Source organism: Erpetoichthys calabaricus, chromosome 3 (genome assembly GCF_900747795.2).
Source record: "Erpetoichthys calabaricus chromosome 3, fErpCal1.3, whole genome shotgun sequence".
Classification (NCBI taxonomy): Eukaryota; Metazoa; Chordata; class Cladistia; order Polypteriformes; family Polypteridae; genus Erpetoichthys; species Erpetoichthys calabaricus.
Genome location: NC_041396.2, coordinates 215,890,719 through 215,907,405, shown reverse-complemented (window position 1 = coordinate 215,907,405; position 16,687 = coordinate 215,890,719). Strand labels below are relative to the sequence as shown.

The 16,687-nt window shown below is 39.6% G+C and overlaps 1 protein-coding gene across 1 annotated transcript in view; it reads right to left on the bottom strand.

The window, feature by feature from the left end:
• The window catches only part of tbc1d32 (TBC1 domain family, member 32), a 229,058-nt gene that overhangs the window by 186,324 nt on the left and 26,047 nt on the right, over positions 1 to 16,687 (bottom strand). Inside the window, exons 3-5 of the mRNA XM_028797791.2 lie at positions 16,059 to 16,220; positions 1,955 to 2,132; positions 866 to 937 (exon numbers count right to left, since the gene is read on the bottom strand). Of these exons, the coding sequence (XP_028653624.1) occupies positions 866 to 937; positions 1,955 to 2,132; positions 16,059 to 16,220 (412 nt within the window). The remainder of the gene's footprint in view (positions 1 to 865; positions 938 to 1,954; positions 2,133 to 16,058; positions 16,221 to 16,687) is intronic.

The window sequence follows — 16,687 nt, the reverse complement described above, 5'->3', positions numbered from 1 at the left end:
TCCTTCAGATACTATCTTACCATTGATGTTTTTTGTTGAAAGGAACATGTTTTGGACCTTCTAAGCATGTAGGGATGCAAACAGACATTTGCAGGTGATCAGTTGACTAGCTCCCTACTAAAGCTTTTGTTCCCTATCAAGTGTGTATGTAGACATAACAAACAGTATATAGATGAAGATGGTATAGATGGATAGATGGATGGATGGATGGATGGATGAAGTGATGTTACCAGCCCAGCACACCACAGATTTGAAAATCATGGTGGACATCACAGAGTTGTACAATATGTGAAGGAGGATATCACTACCCACATTAAAGCAATGCAGACTCCTAAGAAAAAAAAGCCTTCTCTGCCCTTTCTTATATAGTTCCTCTGTGTTACAAGGCCAGTCAGCCTGTCATTGATGTGTACCCCCAATCACTTGTTGAAGTACAACACCTCTCCCTGAATAGTGACCAGGCACTGAGGATCTTTGGTGTGGTAAAAGTCAATAACCAGTTCCTTGGTTTTGCATATGTTAATTTAAAGACAATACCTACTGCACCCAGAAACAGTTCTCCACCTGACTGGTTCCCCTTGTCAATACAAGAGGCATGACCTGATGTATTTCTCATACTGCATTCTGAGGCGTACAGAGGAAACAGAAAAGGAGACAGGACTGTTCCCTGTGGGAGACACAGTCTTGAATCTCACAAACTGCGGTCTGATCTACTGGTAGTCCAATATTAATATATTGTTATATCATTAAGATAAATGTACCACCTGCTTCATCAAGGGCATAATTCAAGTGGTCAAGCACAAAACACAATGAAATTTCCACAGATTTAATAAAATGTATTACTTATGAAAAACATCATTCTTACCTCTCTGTTCTGAGAAGGATCTAGCTTTTCTGTAATTATTTGAAGTTGTTCTTGCTTTATAAAAGTGTAACTCTAAAAAATCCAATATAAAAATGAAATTAAATATTTTGAAAGGATCCTTTAAAATTTATTAAATAATTTTCAAGTTATGGATGTAACAATATTTCTTAAGAATTTTGACCCATGCTGACTCAGTAGCAAAACAAAAATTCTAAAGTTATTTTACCTAAAATTCCTGTAGTGAACATTCCATTCCACCTCTTCCCAAAGGAGGTCTTCTGGGTTTAAATCAGATGATTGAAATAAATTGAAGTCACTGGCATATTTGTGGAATAAGCTTGAGATAATGTGTGCATTGTGACATTGCATTAGCCTGAAGGAATCCATTTTAAAAACAGACTGTAGCCTATGATGGTCAATTGGTATTATTAGGTCTAATGTGTACTAAGAAAAAACATTCATTACACTACTACCACCACTCAGAATCATTTGGTAGGCTGGATCCATGGATGTAAAATTCAGATCCATTCATACAACATTCTGATCCACTGCCTGCATGATACAGTAGAAACTGAACTCACCAGACCATATGCCATTTTTTCAGTCTTAAATCATTGTGTTTTGGAGATTATGTGACAAGTTAGCATCATTTTTATACTCTTGAAATTTGTGGTCTTCTACTGCTGTAGCTCACACTCTTTAAAGTCCTATGCATTGAACTTTCAGAGATTCCATCCTGCACATCACTGTTGTAAAGAGCTGTAATTTAAATAGTTCTTGCCATTCTACTAGCTTCAACAAGGCTGCCCATTCTTTGCTGACTTCTCTCATTGTTAAGGTGTTTTCACCCAAAGACGTAACACTCACTGGATAATTTTTGTTCATTGTACCATTCTCTGTAAATGACTGCAGTATGTAAAGATTCCAAGAAGGCAGCCATTTCTGAAATCCTGGAACCACTATATCTGGCACCAACAATCATACCACAGCCTCTTAAATTACACAACTGAAATCATCATTCCATTCATGATTTTACCCTGAAGTCGATAGAATATAACACACATAACTTTTCTATAATAATCCATGTACCTGATTAAATGAAGAGTCACTGTCTGAGCAGTTGTCAGTATAATGACTACTGTGATGTTCACTCTGGCTTTTTCTGTGCATTTCTTCTTTTCTCATTAAATCTTCTTCAAATTTGTTTATCAGAGATTCAACAACAATCATCATGGTGTTTTTTAATGACTGTATCATCGTTTTGTACCTAATAAAAAAAAATGAAAATACAAAAATATTATCCTACCATGCCAACTGGAATTGCCAATATGACTATCAATGTCAGCTGTCCATAATTGAAGACAAAGTAAGGAGACAACTGAGGAAGCTACACATAGGAAAAGCTGGGGGACCAGATGGAGTCAGTCCTCGAAGTCTTAAGGCCTGTGCTGACCACCTTTGTGGTGTCCTCTGTCTCATGTTCAGTCTGTCACTATGGCTACAATAACTGTTGCTGCTGTGCAAAAAAATCCTTCCAATGAAGGCAGACGCCTCTTCACCTAATGACTGCAGACCAGTGGCACTTAGTTCTCATATCATGGAGACCTTAAAAATACTGGAAGTGGACTATGTGAATCCTCTTGTGGTGGACCACCTGGGCCCACTGCAGTTTGACATATCTGACAAAAACTGGAATGGACTATGCAATTATCTATCTGCTCCACAAGGCTTATTCTCACCTGGACAAAGCTGGCAGCAATTTGAGGATTATGTTTTTGGATTTCTCCAGCACCTTCAATACCAGCCAGCCACCCCGTTAAGGGGTAAACTCAAAGATATGAAGGTGGATGAGTCGATGGTGTCCTGGATAATGGACTATCTGTCAGGTAGAGCGCAGTTTGTGAGACTTAAGGCCTGCGTCTCTCATTTGCATGTACGCAAAATTGGAGCACCACAAGGAAGAGTCCTGTTTTCTTTTCCCTTCACTCTGTGCACTTCAGACAATAAATACAACACCAGATCATGTCAACTGCACAAATTCTCAGATGATTCTGCAATTACAGGGTGTATTGATAAAAAGGGATGAGACAGAGTATAAGAGTCAGATAGAGAACTGGTGCAAAGAGAAATGTCTGCATCTTATCAACAGCAAAACCAAGGAACTGGTTATTGACTTTCAACGCACCAAAGAGCTTCTATGTCTGGTCACTATTCAGGGAATGAATGTGGAGGTGGTCCACTCCTACAAGTACTTGGGAGTCTAAATTAATAACAGGTTAGACTGGTCTCAGAACACAGAGGAACTGCATAAGAATGGACAGAGCAGGCTCTTTTTCTTTAGGAGACTGTGTTCCTTTAACATGAGAAGTGACGACTTTCACATCTTCTACAACTCCATGAAGGCCAGTACAATTTTCTATTGTGTGTTGTGCTGGGCTGGTAACAGCTCTTCAAGAGAGGCTCAACAAAACAAAAAGCTAATTAAAAAGGCAAGCCCAGTTATGGGACACACTCTGGACACCCTGGAGGTTGAAGCAAAGGACAAAATTAAAACAAAATTGAGTGCCATTATGAACAATGCTGGACATCCTCTCTGTGACACACTAACATTGACTACTTTCAGCCAACAAAACATTCAACAAAAGTGTGTCAAGAAATGCTACTGGGGTCCCTTCGTACCAACAGCAATATGACTGCATAATGCCTCACAAGGACTGGGAAGGCCAAGTCAGAAGTTTTCCTTCTTTTTAATTTTCTTGCATTCCAGTTATTCTGGCGTGTTTTCAGACCATAGTGTGGGCGTATATTTATTTATTCATTTATTTATTTAAAGAACTGTAAAAAGCCATATTTCCACCTGGAGACAAATAAAGTTCTGGCTAATCTAATACACTAAAATATTTGCAATAACTATACAGTATATGCCATTTGTATAATTATATAATAAAAATAATTTAGTTTACAATATAATGAAACTTAACTTCAGGAACAAGGATATATAATGACTGTTCTCTTTTATTATATGGGTTAATTTTATAAATAATCACTGGAGAAATTAAATTCACAAAGAATTAACATGATGCAGAAGGGAAATACAGAGTAAAAGGAAAATTAGATCAGGTCATCTAGAAGAATTTTTAAGATTCTGTTGTTCATAATGGATGTCAAACATATGTACCAAGTACCAAAGACTCTGCATATACTATATAAGCTAAATAGGAATCTAAGCTAATCATACACTTATCCTCTATATATACTGTAATTTATATACATAAAAGATGAAAGTCATGCAATCTTCATGTCCTGCTGGGTGATTCAAACTATCTTTAAAGTGGGGCACCACATTCCATAAAGGGAATCTGTATTTGTGTCTTTAGTGTGGAACAGCATTGCATTAAATAGTGATACATGAATAACTGGACATTTTATTCTGTGACCTAAAGTTACACAAAAAACATATATATCCTTCTTCTCATAGAGAGCTACTTCCTGACTGATAGATTATATCCAAAACAGTACCCACATGCTCAGTTAAATGAGTGCTAAATAAGGCATGTATGCTGGAAAGTTTAATAGAGCAGTAGAAATAAAATTATCTTAATGCACACCTGCAACGCTTTCACAGTTTATTAATAAACTGTATGTTTTGATCTGCATTATTTTCATATTTTAATCTTAATTAAGCACTGCATTTACAAATGAAATGTCTGGTGGCTGATTACCAACATTTACAAAATAAATTAATGTTGCGTTAAAGACTTTTAAGTTATTCTTGTTTATAAATTGTAACTGAATGCTACAACAGCTGTTCTTTAAATATACCCTTTAAAGGTTTAGCATCCTGTGAGCACACTGCATAGCATAGTCTACAGTATCTAGTATTTTAATAAACTGTATAGTAATGATTATATACTTGACTGCCCTCTAAAACATGTTCTTGGTATCAAGTGAAAATGAGTTTTTCCAGTAATCTAAAACAATCACAGGAAAATATATTTCTGTTAACCTTTTTAAGGTGTGTTTGCTTATAATGCTCAAAGCACCTATTGTGATAGTCAGGTCTTTCTGCCCGTCTGAACACATGAAACAAATTAACCCCCTGCAATGCTGTGTCTTGTACAGATTGTGCTGTACACAGTTCAAAAAAATAAATCTTAAAATAAAAAATACATCCTGTGTGATTTCAACTACAAATTAGTTTACTGTTTCCATTTTACCCTGACAGCAATTACACCAAGATGTATATTCTCCTGTTTATTTGCAGCTACTAACAGCAAACAGATCCGCAATACCAGTAAATGAAACACAAGTAGACTGCATGTGTTGCTGTCACTGGCTGCTTGAGCGTGTGCAAGACTGTAATCCTCCATTAGCAAGTCCAGCAAAGCATGCACAGAAACCTCTGTATCAGCAGATTACTTCTGCTTTATAAAGTCTTCCCAGTGGCTAGAGCGGAAGCAAAAGAGAGTGAATTAGCAAATCAATCCCCCAGCTGCTTTAAGTCATAATAGGTAAGTTAAATGATCACCTTCACTGTTAAAGTATAGCTATGAATTATTTACCCTGTGGTATTATGCACAACAGTAAATTAACATTTACCCAGTATTAACTTTACACTAAACCAACCCTGCAGCACTATTATTTACAGATTACAATGATTCAGTATTTCACTGTCAGTATGATTTACTAGGGTGACCAGTTGTCCAGGTGGCAGGGACAGCACCGATTTCAGGCTATGTGTCCTGATAAATAACTGAAGAATATCAAAATGTTGCAGTTTTAAATAAATAATCTATCCTAATAAAATAATATTTCTCTGAAACAAACATCCTTACAATATATTTAGAACAGCAAGTACAAATCTCCAAGTGGGAAAAACAATTGAAAGGAATAAACGTATAATATTGTGTTCAAAACTTCCAAGGGAGGAAAGGCTGATTAAGAACTCTTGTTAAATTTGAACAGAGTGGCTATGAAGACCAAGAAGTGGAAAAAAAACAAATAGCACCATTTATTTTTTCGTTATCAATACTGTGTGAAATCCTGTGTTCATTTGTGAAAGTGTTTTTTTCCCCTCACACCCTGATCTCTCTGATGAAGGTGCTAAAGAATTCCAACCTTTTATCCAATCCTGGTGAGACAGTCTTTGGCCTCCAAAGCCCTGAAATGGATTGAGAAGGGTCTAGATCTTACCAACTGAATGCAGTTCATTTATGGCTACAGAGCCTACACAGTCCAGAAACGCACCTGAATGTTACACCATGCATACATTTCCTAATTTGCTGACTATGGCAGTGGCACAGCAAATAGCATTGTCATGCCTAAGAATGTGAATCTGAATTAAGCTCCCAATTTGAGCATCTTTCTGTGTTAACTTACAAATCATGTTGAGTTTAACGCATTACCAAATGCGGATCACAGAATACTTTAGAGATAATACCATGCCTTTTACTTTCTCCAAATTTAATCCTTGTTTCTAGTATCCACATTGCATGGCCGCACTTGGATTCTAATCTGGGAATCCTGAGTTGATTTGTCATGTGGTGGGTGTGACAATGCGCTGTATCAGCGCATGCTCCTAACCTCACCTCACTAGTATCCAACAAATGGAAAACAATGATCCAAATTACTTATTACAGTCATATAAAAAAGTTTGGGAACGCCTCTTAATTCTTTGGATTTTTGTTTATCATTGGCTGAGCTTTCAAAGTAGCAACTTCCTTTTAATATATGATATGCCTTATGGAAACAGTAGTATTTCAGCAGTGACATTAAGTTTATTGGATTAACAGAAAATATGCAATATGCATCATAACAAAATTAGACAGGTGAATAAATTTAAGCACCACAACAGAGATATTACATCAATACTTAGTTGAGCCTCCTTTTGCAAAAATAACAGCCTCTAAATGCCTCCTATAGCCTTTGATGAGTGTCTGGATCTGTATTTTTGACGATTCTTCCATACAAAATCTCTACGGTTCAGTTAAATCTGATGGCTGCCGAGCATGGACAGCCTGCTTCAAATCTTCCCATAGATTTTCGATGATATTCAAGTCAGGGGACTGTGACGGCCATTACAGAACATTGTACTTCTCCCTCTGCATGAATGCCTTTCTAGATTTCAAACTGTGTTTGGGTCATTGTCTTGTTGGAATATCCAACCCCTGCATAACTTCAACTTTGTGACTGATGCTTGAACATTACTCTGAAGAATTTGTTGATATTGGGTTGAATTCATCCGACCCTCGACTTTAACAAGGGCCCCAGTCCATGAACTAGCCACACAGCCCCACAGCATGATGGAACCGCCACCAAATTTGACAGTAGGTAGCAGGTGTTTTTCTTGGAATGCGGTGTTCTTCTTCTGCCATGCAAAGCGATTTTTGTTATGATCAAATAACTCAATTTTTGTTTCATCAGTTGTTCAAAAATGAATCGGGCTTGTCTAAATGAGCATTTGCATACAACTAGCGACTCTGTTTGTAGCGTGAGTGCAGAAAGGGCTTCTTTCTCATCACCCTGCCATACAGATGTTCTTTGTGCAAATTGCGCTGAATTGTAGAACAATGTACAGATACACCATCTGCAGCAAGATGTTCTTGAAGGTCTTTGGAGGTGATCTGTGAGTTGTCTGTAACCTTTCTCATAATCCTGCGCATATGCCGCTCCTGTATTTTTCTTGGCCTGCCAGACCTGGGTTTAACAGCAACTGTGCCTGTGGCCTTCCATTTCCTGATTACATTCCTTACAGTTGAAACTGACAGTTTAAACCTCTGAGATAGCTTTTTGTAGCCTTCCCCTAAACCATGATACTGAACAATCTTTGTTTTCAGATCTTTTGAGAGTTGCTTTGAGGATCCCATGCTGTCACTCTTCAGAGGAGAGTCAAAGGGAAGCACAACTTGCAACTGACCACCTTAAATACTGTTTTTCATGATTGGAGACACCTGTCTATGAAGTTCAAAGCTTAATGAGCTAATCCAACCAATTTGGTTTTTGCAAGTAATCCGTATTGAGCAGTTACATTCATTCAAATCAGCAAAATTACAAACGGGGCCCAAATTTTTGCACAGCCAGTTTTTCACATTTGATTTAATTTCATACAACTAAATACTGCTTCACTAAAAATCTTTATTCAGAAAACACCCCAGTACTTAGATGTTCCTAGGAAATGAAAGACATACCACTGTTATCTTTTTTGTTGGAAGTAGAGTAAATTATTATGCAGGCTGAGAGGGGATCCCAAACTTTTTCATATGACTGTAGATATATTTAGTAATAAAAGAAACATGGTCCTGTCTCATCATCTCAAACTAATGTATGCTCTAAATGGTTGTTAGATTTTTTTTTTCGTTAAAGATTTCTATTAAACTTAATTCAGTTCAGAATTATGGTTGCCAGAGCCTGATCAGAGAACCAGTGCATTGCAGGGTACACTTATGTACCCCTTCACACCCATTTATATAAAATAAATTGAAAGTTGCCAATCAACACAGCAAACATAAATTTGAAAATAAGTTAGCACAACCTTTGCAAGGAACACGTTTATGAATGATGTATTTCTGCAAATTTTAATGCCCAATTACTGCTAATTTGCAGAATTTATCTGTCTCGTTGGGAGAAAAAAGCATAAAACATTGCATGTGTAAATGTTTGTGCACCATGTCAGTCAGTACGTGGTAACTACCCTTTTGGCAGATATATCAGTTTCCCAATGTTTCATGTACTCGGTTAACAGTGTTCCAATTCTTACTTTAGGAATTTTTTTTCCATCTTTCTTGCAAAACACTTCAAGTTTAAAAATATTCCTTGTTTGCCTTTTGTGCACTGCATGTTAGAGGTCTACCCTCAAAAGTATATAGGCCATTCAGAAACCTTAATCTTTCATTTCTTGAAATGTTTCATGGTTACTTTTAAGATATGTTTACATCATTGTCTTATTGTAACAACTAAAATCTTTGTAGCTTGCTGGGTTGCATATTTTGCATATTTATTTTTGTAATGCAATTGGAGGTTAGGTTTCGTTAAGATGTCTTTATCATGCAGATTATGTTTGTACAAGCAATGACGCACAGTAAACCAGTGCACAAGCATCCTTGTGCCAGCTAAATCTACTTGCATTTTATTTAATATGGGGGTTTTTCTTTGCATACTTGACCAGTGTACAAGTAGTTCTCATGGAGATTTTTCTTATTATTCCAGGTATTATCTTGACTAATTAATAAAACACAACTGATTGCCATTATGCACAATGCTGTACATCCTCCCTCTAACAAATTAACATTGAGTACTTTCGGCCAACAAATAATTCAGCATAAGTTTGTCAAAAAATGCTTCTGGTGCCCCATTATATGAACAGCAATATGCCTATATAGTGCCTTACGGAATGTGACTACCAAGTTAGTTTTTTTTTTTTAGTTATTCTGGTATATATTTATTTATTGATTGATTGATTGCATTTCTGTAAAAAGGCACATTTCCCACAGGAGAAAAATTAAGTAAGTAAGTAAGTTAGTGACTTTTTTATTTCTATCTATCTAGTGTAGAAATTATAAGAAGGAAATGTTTACATATTGTATCTGTTTATAGGCGTTCCTTTCTTTAGGTTAAAAGGGACAGGGAATTTAATAAGCTTTGGAACTGTCTTCACCTGACTTGGTTTAAGGCCTGATGGTATTATCCATCCATCCATCCATCCATTGTCTCCCGCTTATCCGAGGTCGGGTCGCGGGGGGCAGCAGCTTGAGCAGAGATGCCCAGACTTCCCTCTCCCCGGCCACTTCTTCTAGCTCTTCCGGGAGAATCCCAAGGCGTTCCCAGGCCAGTCGAGAGACATAGTCCCTCCAGCGTGTCCTGGGTCTTCCCCGGGGCCTCCTCCCGGTTAGACGTGCCCGGAACACCTCACCAGGGAGGCGTCCAGGAGGCATCCTGATCAGATGCCCGAGCCACCTCATCTGACTCCTCTCGATGCGGAGGAGCAGCGGCTCTACTCTGAGCCCCTCCCGGATGACTGAGCTTCTCACCCTATCTTTAAGGGAAAGCCCAGACACCCTGCGGAGGAAACTCATTTCAGCCACTTGTATTCGCGATCTCGTTCTTTCGGTCACTACCCATAGCTCATGACCATAGGTGAGGGTAGGAACATAGATCGACTGGTAAATTGAGAGCTTTTTTTACCACAACAGACCGATGCAGCACCCGCATTACTGCGGATGCCGCACCAATCCGCCTGTCGATCTCACACTCCATTCTTCCCTCACTTGTGAACAAGACCCCGAGATACTTGAACTCCTCCACTTGGGGCAGGATCTCGCTACCAACCCTGAGAGGGCACTCCACCCTTTTCCGGCTGAGGACCATGGTCTCGGATTTGGAGGTGCTGATTCTCATCCCAGCCGCTTCACATTCGGCTGCGAACCGATCCAGAGAGAGCTGAAGATCACAGCCTGATGAAGCAAACAGGACAACATCATCTGCAAAAAGCAGTGACCCAATCCTGACCCCACCAAACCGGACCCCCTCAACGCCCTGGCTGCGCCTAGAAATTCTGTCCATAAAAGTTATGAACAGAATCGGTGACAAAGGGCAGCCCTGGCGGAGTCCAACTCTCACTGGAAACGGGTTCGACTTACTGCCGGCAATGTGGACCAGGCTCTGGCACCGATCGTACAGGGACCGAACAGCCCTTATCAGGGGGGCCGGTACCCCATACTCTCGGAGTACCCCCCACAGGATTCCCCGAGGGACACGGTCGAATGCCTTTTCCAAGTCCACAAAACACATGTAGACTGGTTGGGCAAACTCCCATGCACCCTCCAGGACCCTGCTAAGGGTATAGAGCTGGTCCACTGTTCCGCAACCAGGACGAAAACCACACTGTTCCTCCTGAATCCGAGGCTCGACTATCCGACGGATCCTCCTCTCCAGGACCCCTGAATAGACTTTTCCAGGGAGGCTGAGGAGTGTGATCCCTCTGTAGTTGGAACACACCCTCCAATCCCCTTTCTTAAAGAGGGGGACCACCACCCCGGTCTGCCAATCCAGAGGCACTGTCCCTGATGTCCATGCGATGTTGCAGAGGCGTGTCAACCAAGACAGTCCTACAACATCCAGAGCCTTGAGGAACTCCGGGCATATCTCATCCACCCCCGGGGCCCTGCCACCAAGGAGTTTTTTGACCACCTCGGTGACCTCAGTCCCAGAGATGGGGGAGCCCACCTCTGAGTCCCCAGGCTCTGCTTCCTCATTGGAAGGCATGTTAATGGGATTGAGGAGGTCTTTGAAGTACTCCCCCCCACCGACCCACAACGTCCTGAGTCGAGGTCAGCAGCGCACCATCCCCACCATATACAGTGTTGACACTGCACTGCTTCCCCTTCTTGAGACGCCGGATGGTGGACCAGAATCTCCTCGAAGACGTCCGAAAGTCGTTCTCCATGGCCTCCCCAAACTCCTCCCACGCCCGAGTTTTTGCCTCAGCAACCACCAAAGCCGCATTCCGCTTGGCCTTCCGGTATCTATCAGCTGCCTCCAGGGTCCCACAGGACAAAAGGGTCCTGTAGGACTCCTTCTTCAGCTTGACGGCATCCTTCACCGCCGGTGTCCACCAACGGGTTCGGGGATTGCCGCCACGACAGGCACCGACCACCTTACGGCCACAGCTCCGGTCAGCTGCCTCAACAATAGAGGCACGGAACATGGCCCATTCGGACTCAATGTCCCCCACCTCCCTCGGGATGTGGTCGAAGTTCTGCCGGAGGTGGGAGTTGAAGCTACTTCTGACAGGGGGCTCTGCCAGACGTTCCCAGCAGACCCTCACAACACATTTGGGCCTACCACGCCTGACCGGCATCCTCCCCCACCATCGAAGCCAACTCACCACCAGGTGGTGATCAGTTGACAGCTCCGCCCCTCTCTTCACCCGAGTGTCCAAGACATGTGGCCACAAGTCCGACGACACGACCACAAAGTCGATCATCGAACTGAGGCCTAGGGTGTCCTGGTGCCAAGTGCACATATGAACACCCCTATGCTTGAACATGGTGTTCATTATGGACAATCCGTGACGAGCACAGAAGTCCAATAACAAAACACCGCTCAGGTTCAGATCGGGGGGGCCATTCCTCCCAATCACGCCCTTCCAGGTCTCACTGTCAATGCCCACGTGAGCATTGAAGTCTCCCAGCAGAACGAGGGAGTCCCCAGAAGGTATGCCCTCTAGCACCCCCTCCAGGGACTCCAAAAAGGGTGGGTACTCCGAACTGCTGTTCGGTGCATACGCACAAACAACAGTTAGGACCCGTCCCCCCACCCGAAGGCGAAGGGAGGCTACCCTCTCGTCCACCGGGGTAAACCCCAATGTACAGGCTCCAAGTCGGGGGGCAATAAGTGTACCCACACCCACTCGGCGCCTCTCACCGGGGGCAACTCCAGAGTGGTACAGAGTCCAGCCCCTCTCAAGGAGATTGGTTCCAGAGTCCAAGCTGTGCGTCGAGGTGAGTCCGACTATATCTAGCCGGAACCTCTCAACTTCGCGCACTAGCTCAGGCTCCTTCCCCTTCAGAGAGGTGACATTCCACATCCCAAGAGGCAGCTTCTGTAGCCGAGGATCGGACCGCCAAGGTCCCCGCCTTCGGCCACCACCCAACTCACACTGCACCCGACCTCCTTGGCCCCTCCCATAGGTGGTGAGCCCATGGGAAGATGGTATTAAAAAAATAAATAAATAAAAAAACAACACAGGGATCTACTCCATAAAAGTACCCAAACTCACACATATGGATCTAATTTAGAGTAATCAACTAACCTAACCTTAATTTCTTTGGGATGCAAAGAGGAAAAAGACCACCTACAAGAAACCCAATGTAGACACACGGGTTATGCAAATTCCTCCCAAATAGTTCCCGGGCTGCAATAGGAACCAAGGTATCCAGTGTTATGAAGCTGCAGTGTTAACTACTTTGCCACTGTGAAATCCTTTAAAATAAAGTGTGTATTTTACATTTAAGTGATCCATGTATATTTTATTCAATAAAAACTCAAGCAACCTTTAAAATAAAGTGCCAAATTTACATAAAAAGTGGGAAAAATTAAGTACACTAACAAGACATCTGTATACAAGCCTATTTAATGATGCCTCTTGTAAAAATTGTGTGATTATAAAACCACACAATTGGAACAGCAACAACATAATACTTACTCTATTTTAACTTTAGCTGGTGCATGTTAAGTACTAATATACTTTTTTAAAACCACCATAATTAAAACCAAACAAACATTTACATTTGTACATTGCTCATATCAACAATGTGCTCATTATTTCCACTCTTTATAAAAAATATTTTCAGTTCTCAAAAAAACATGGCTTTAATTTTGCATGACCAATGGCTTCAGTGTGCAACAGAAACACAAAAGTTTAGGTCCTGTGAGATTCTCTTAATTTTGGCATTAAACTTGACTGGCATTTTGTGAAACTACACAAAACATACAACTGCAGGTCCTCCCAGAGTGTCCGTGCTTTTATGTGTCCATTCTATTTCTCTCTAAAAACACAAATCTTGTTTGTGCTATTAAAATATTTCATGCTAGATTAGAGGGCTCCTGCCTTGGCTCCCTACTGGCACCTATTCGACAGCTCCAAGCTCTTACTGTCATTGTATATTTACTCTAGTTTTTGCTGCTTCTGCTCCCCTTGCTTGCGGAACATTAAAGATTAGTATGCTCACATACACAGACTAACCCTAATTAGTCAGACCACATTTTTCAATGTAAAGCTCTTGATTTAATAACAGCTCTGCTCACTGGGGTTATGAGATATATAATGATACCAAGTTACACATTAACAGTTTTAATACTGATATATTGAAGACATCATTCATTTTATTTAAAATTGTTTCAACATTATGTGACAGATAGTTTTACCAATTTAACCATTTATGTCTTACATATTAAATTATTAGAAACATTCTAACTCTATAATAGCCTTACTTGGGTTCAATAAAAAATAAAACAATCATAACAGGGGTTTTTTGAGGTCACTGGTGTGAGCCATTTAGTTCCTGCAGAGTTAGAGTTATGTATGCAATCCTGTACTTACCATTAAATTGCTGCTGATCAAAACAAGCATAGAACTCCACTAAAACTCCTAAAATCCTCTTCATGATTTTAATGGACAGAAATGGAAGATACAACTGAAAGGCTTTTTTTTTGTCCTGAGAGGTTGCATCTCAGATGTTTGAAGATGGTATTGTAATATTAACCAGTGAAATGTGCCACACACAAGCGTAAATAAAATACTGTAACTGTTGCTTACAGTTTATTGGTATAAATGTGAAAACAAAAGCCTGAAAGGTAAGCCTATAGACTCCACTTTGAATTGCAAGAACAGGCATGTTGTTTTTCTAAAACTTATAAAAAAAAATTCATCACCTGAGAATGCAATTTCCAATGGTACATTAATGTATACCATCATTGTAAAAAAAATAAATTCCTAAATACCAAACGTATCCTTTAATTTGCCAGTAAATCTACATTCCCATAGACACCTATATTCCTGATCACTATGTGACCAAAAGAATGATATTGCCATTACAAGTAGAAGATTTAGGTTCCTGTGCAAGGCTGAAGGGCTAAGCAGTGACAAAGGATTTCACTGTACTGATGCTTTGGGTGTTTTCGGCATATCTTGGCCAGCTTGGATGCTCCTGTGAACTTCCCAGGAAGAGGTGGAGACTAACTGACTTGGTCATGTGACCTGAGGTCCCTCTGTAATCCCAATTTAATTCTTTCCAGTGTAGGATATAATGTGAAGTGTTGGGAGCTGGAGACCAAGGAATATTATTCATGACTGCAATGATCTGAGCCTTTAAAATTTTTTTCAGTCCATACACAAATCATAATAATTGTTTTTAAGCTATAGCTTGCTGTTTTGCAGAGTATAACAATGAATGCTATACGTAGGCTGCATGCACTACCATTTTGACAGCAATTTTTATACACATCTGATACAGATCAGATTTTGCTGCAAACACCCAAAACCACATTATCTAATTTTTTGAGATCAGATGCTGCCTACTTTTATATATGGTCCTAAATTCAGAGTAAATTCTGATTGTCATTATCTATATCAAATCAAAAATATGAAATTAAAAATGTGATCTAAATGTACACAGTCAAATGAATTTTTGCTCGAAGTTGTGACTTGCTTACTTTGTTTCTGTGTATGAGTGATAATACAACACAGGAGTGGAAGGCAAAGGGAGGTACAATTGTATAGATATGCAAATATTATTTGTCTCATTCGAAAATTCCCCAGCCATTTTTAATCATCAAAGCAGCTAACAATACCATCCTACCACTTTTTTACTCCTGTAGTGTATAAAAATTCTTAATTAAATGGAAGTGGAGGAAATCAGGGCAAAAAATAATAGGGTATATTATGCCATATCCTATATAGGATGACTGACCATATTGTCTGATTAGAAGAGAAAAAAGAAGAGTTGATAAGTTCAATCCATGTGCACTAGAAAAAAATAATTATTTCCTAAAAATAATTATGATAATTGCAGAGGTTAGATGTGAGTGACAGCCTCTGATAAAAGGGCACTAATAAGTCAGAGGGACTGCATATGCAATCAACAAACACTTTAATATAGCTGCCATTGACGATACTAAAGTGTGTTATCAGTTGCACAATATTGTGTGAAAGACTTACTGCATTGAGCTGCCAAATTAAACTGTAGCTCATTCTAATACATTTGTACAAACATCATTTAAAATATACCGATATAAATGTACCCACTGCTTTATATAAAAGGTGTTCTTTTTTCATTCTTTTTTTGTCTGGCTAATTTTACATAGAAACAAAAAGATGAGGCAAAAAGAAAAGAACTGCTTTGAAGAATACAAAATACTGTTATTTCTATGTGACAGGAGTCGTCTTCCTGGCATTTCAATGTATTCTATATATTTAAAAAATCCTTCAGTAAGCCAGAGTTTTAAAGAGCAGGTTGAGTGGGTGGCATAAATAGACTTTGTCTTCACCTGAAAAGAGCATAATTTTCCCAAATTACTTAAAATCACTGCAGAATTACAGGGAAGGAAATACAGAGTTTCATAACCAACAAATCACAGTAAATCCCCTAAGAAGGAAACATTATTGCCCATTTTTTAAAAAAAGAAATATACTTACTCAATTGATTCTCGTGTCTTTCTTGTCACAGCCTGAACAAGAGTGTCTTGGCCTGAGCTCACAATCTGCCCCTCTATATTAGAACACAGCTCAGTTTCACCCTCTATGACAGATCCAAGGGCATTATCTATATAACATCGCAGATACCTGACAAACTCATAGCTGAAAAATCAAAGAAATGTCTAATGTTAATACAAGCATAAGCTTATATACTATACTACATTTTAAAAACTGATCTGAGGAAAAAAATCTATTTCTTCACATTTGCAATATGTAACATGCTATAATGTAATCAATAATTAATATATTTTACTTTAAAGATACAAATAAATGTTTCAGCCACCCAATAAAAATTCATTTATGCGATAAACCAATGATTCTAGTGTATTGTGCATATCAAAGGTACACAAATAATTGTAAAATTAATTAATATAACATCTGTTCTGTCTATTCAGTCGCTTACTGTTCATGTGTTGAGCACAACATGTAACCCCCTCCAGTGTGCTTAGCATGTAACATATACTACAATTACTTAAAAACACTTTTTTTTCAAATCTTCTGATAATGAAAAAGGGCAAAACAGATTATTGCTTGAATCCACAGAAAACATTTGCCAGATATGATCACTT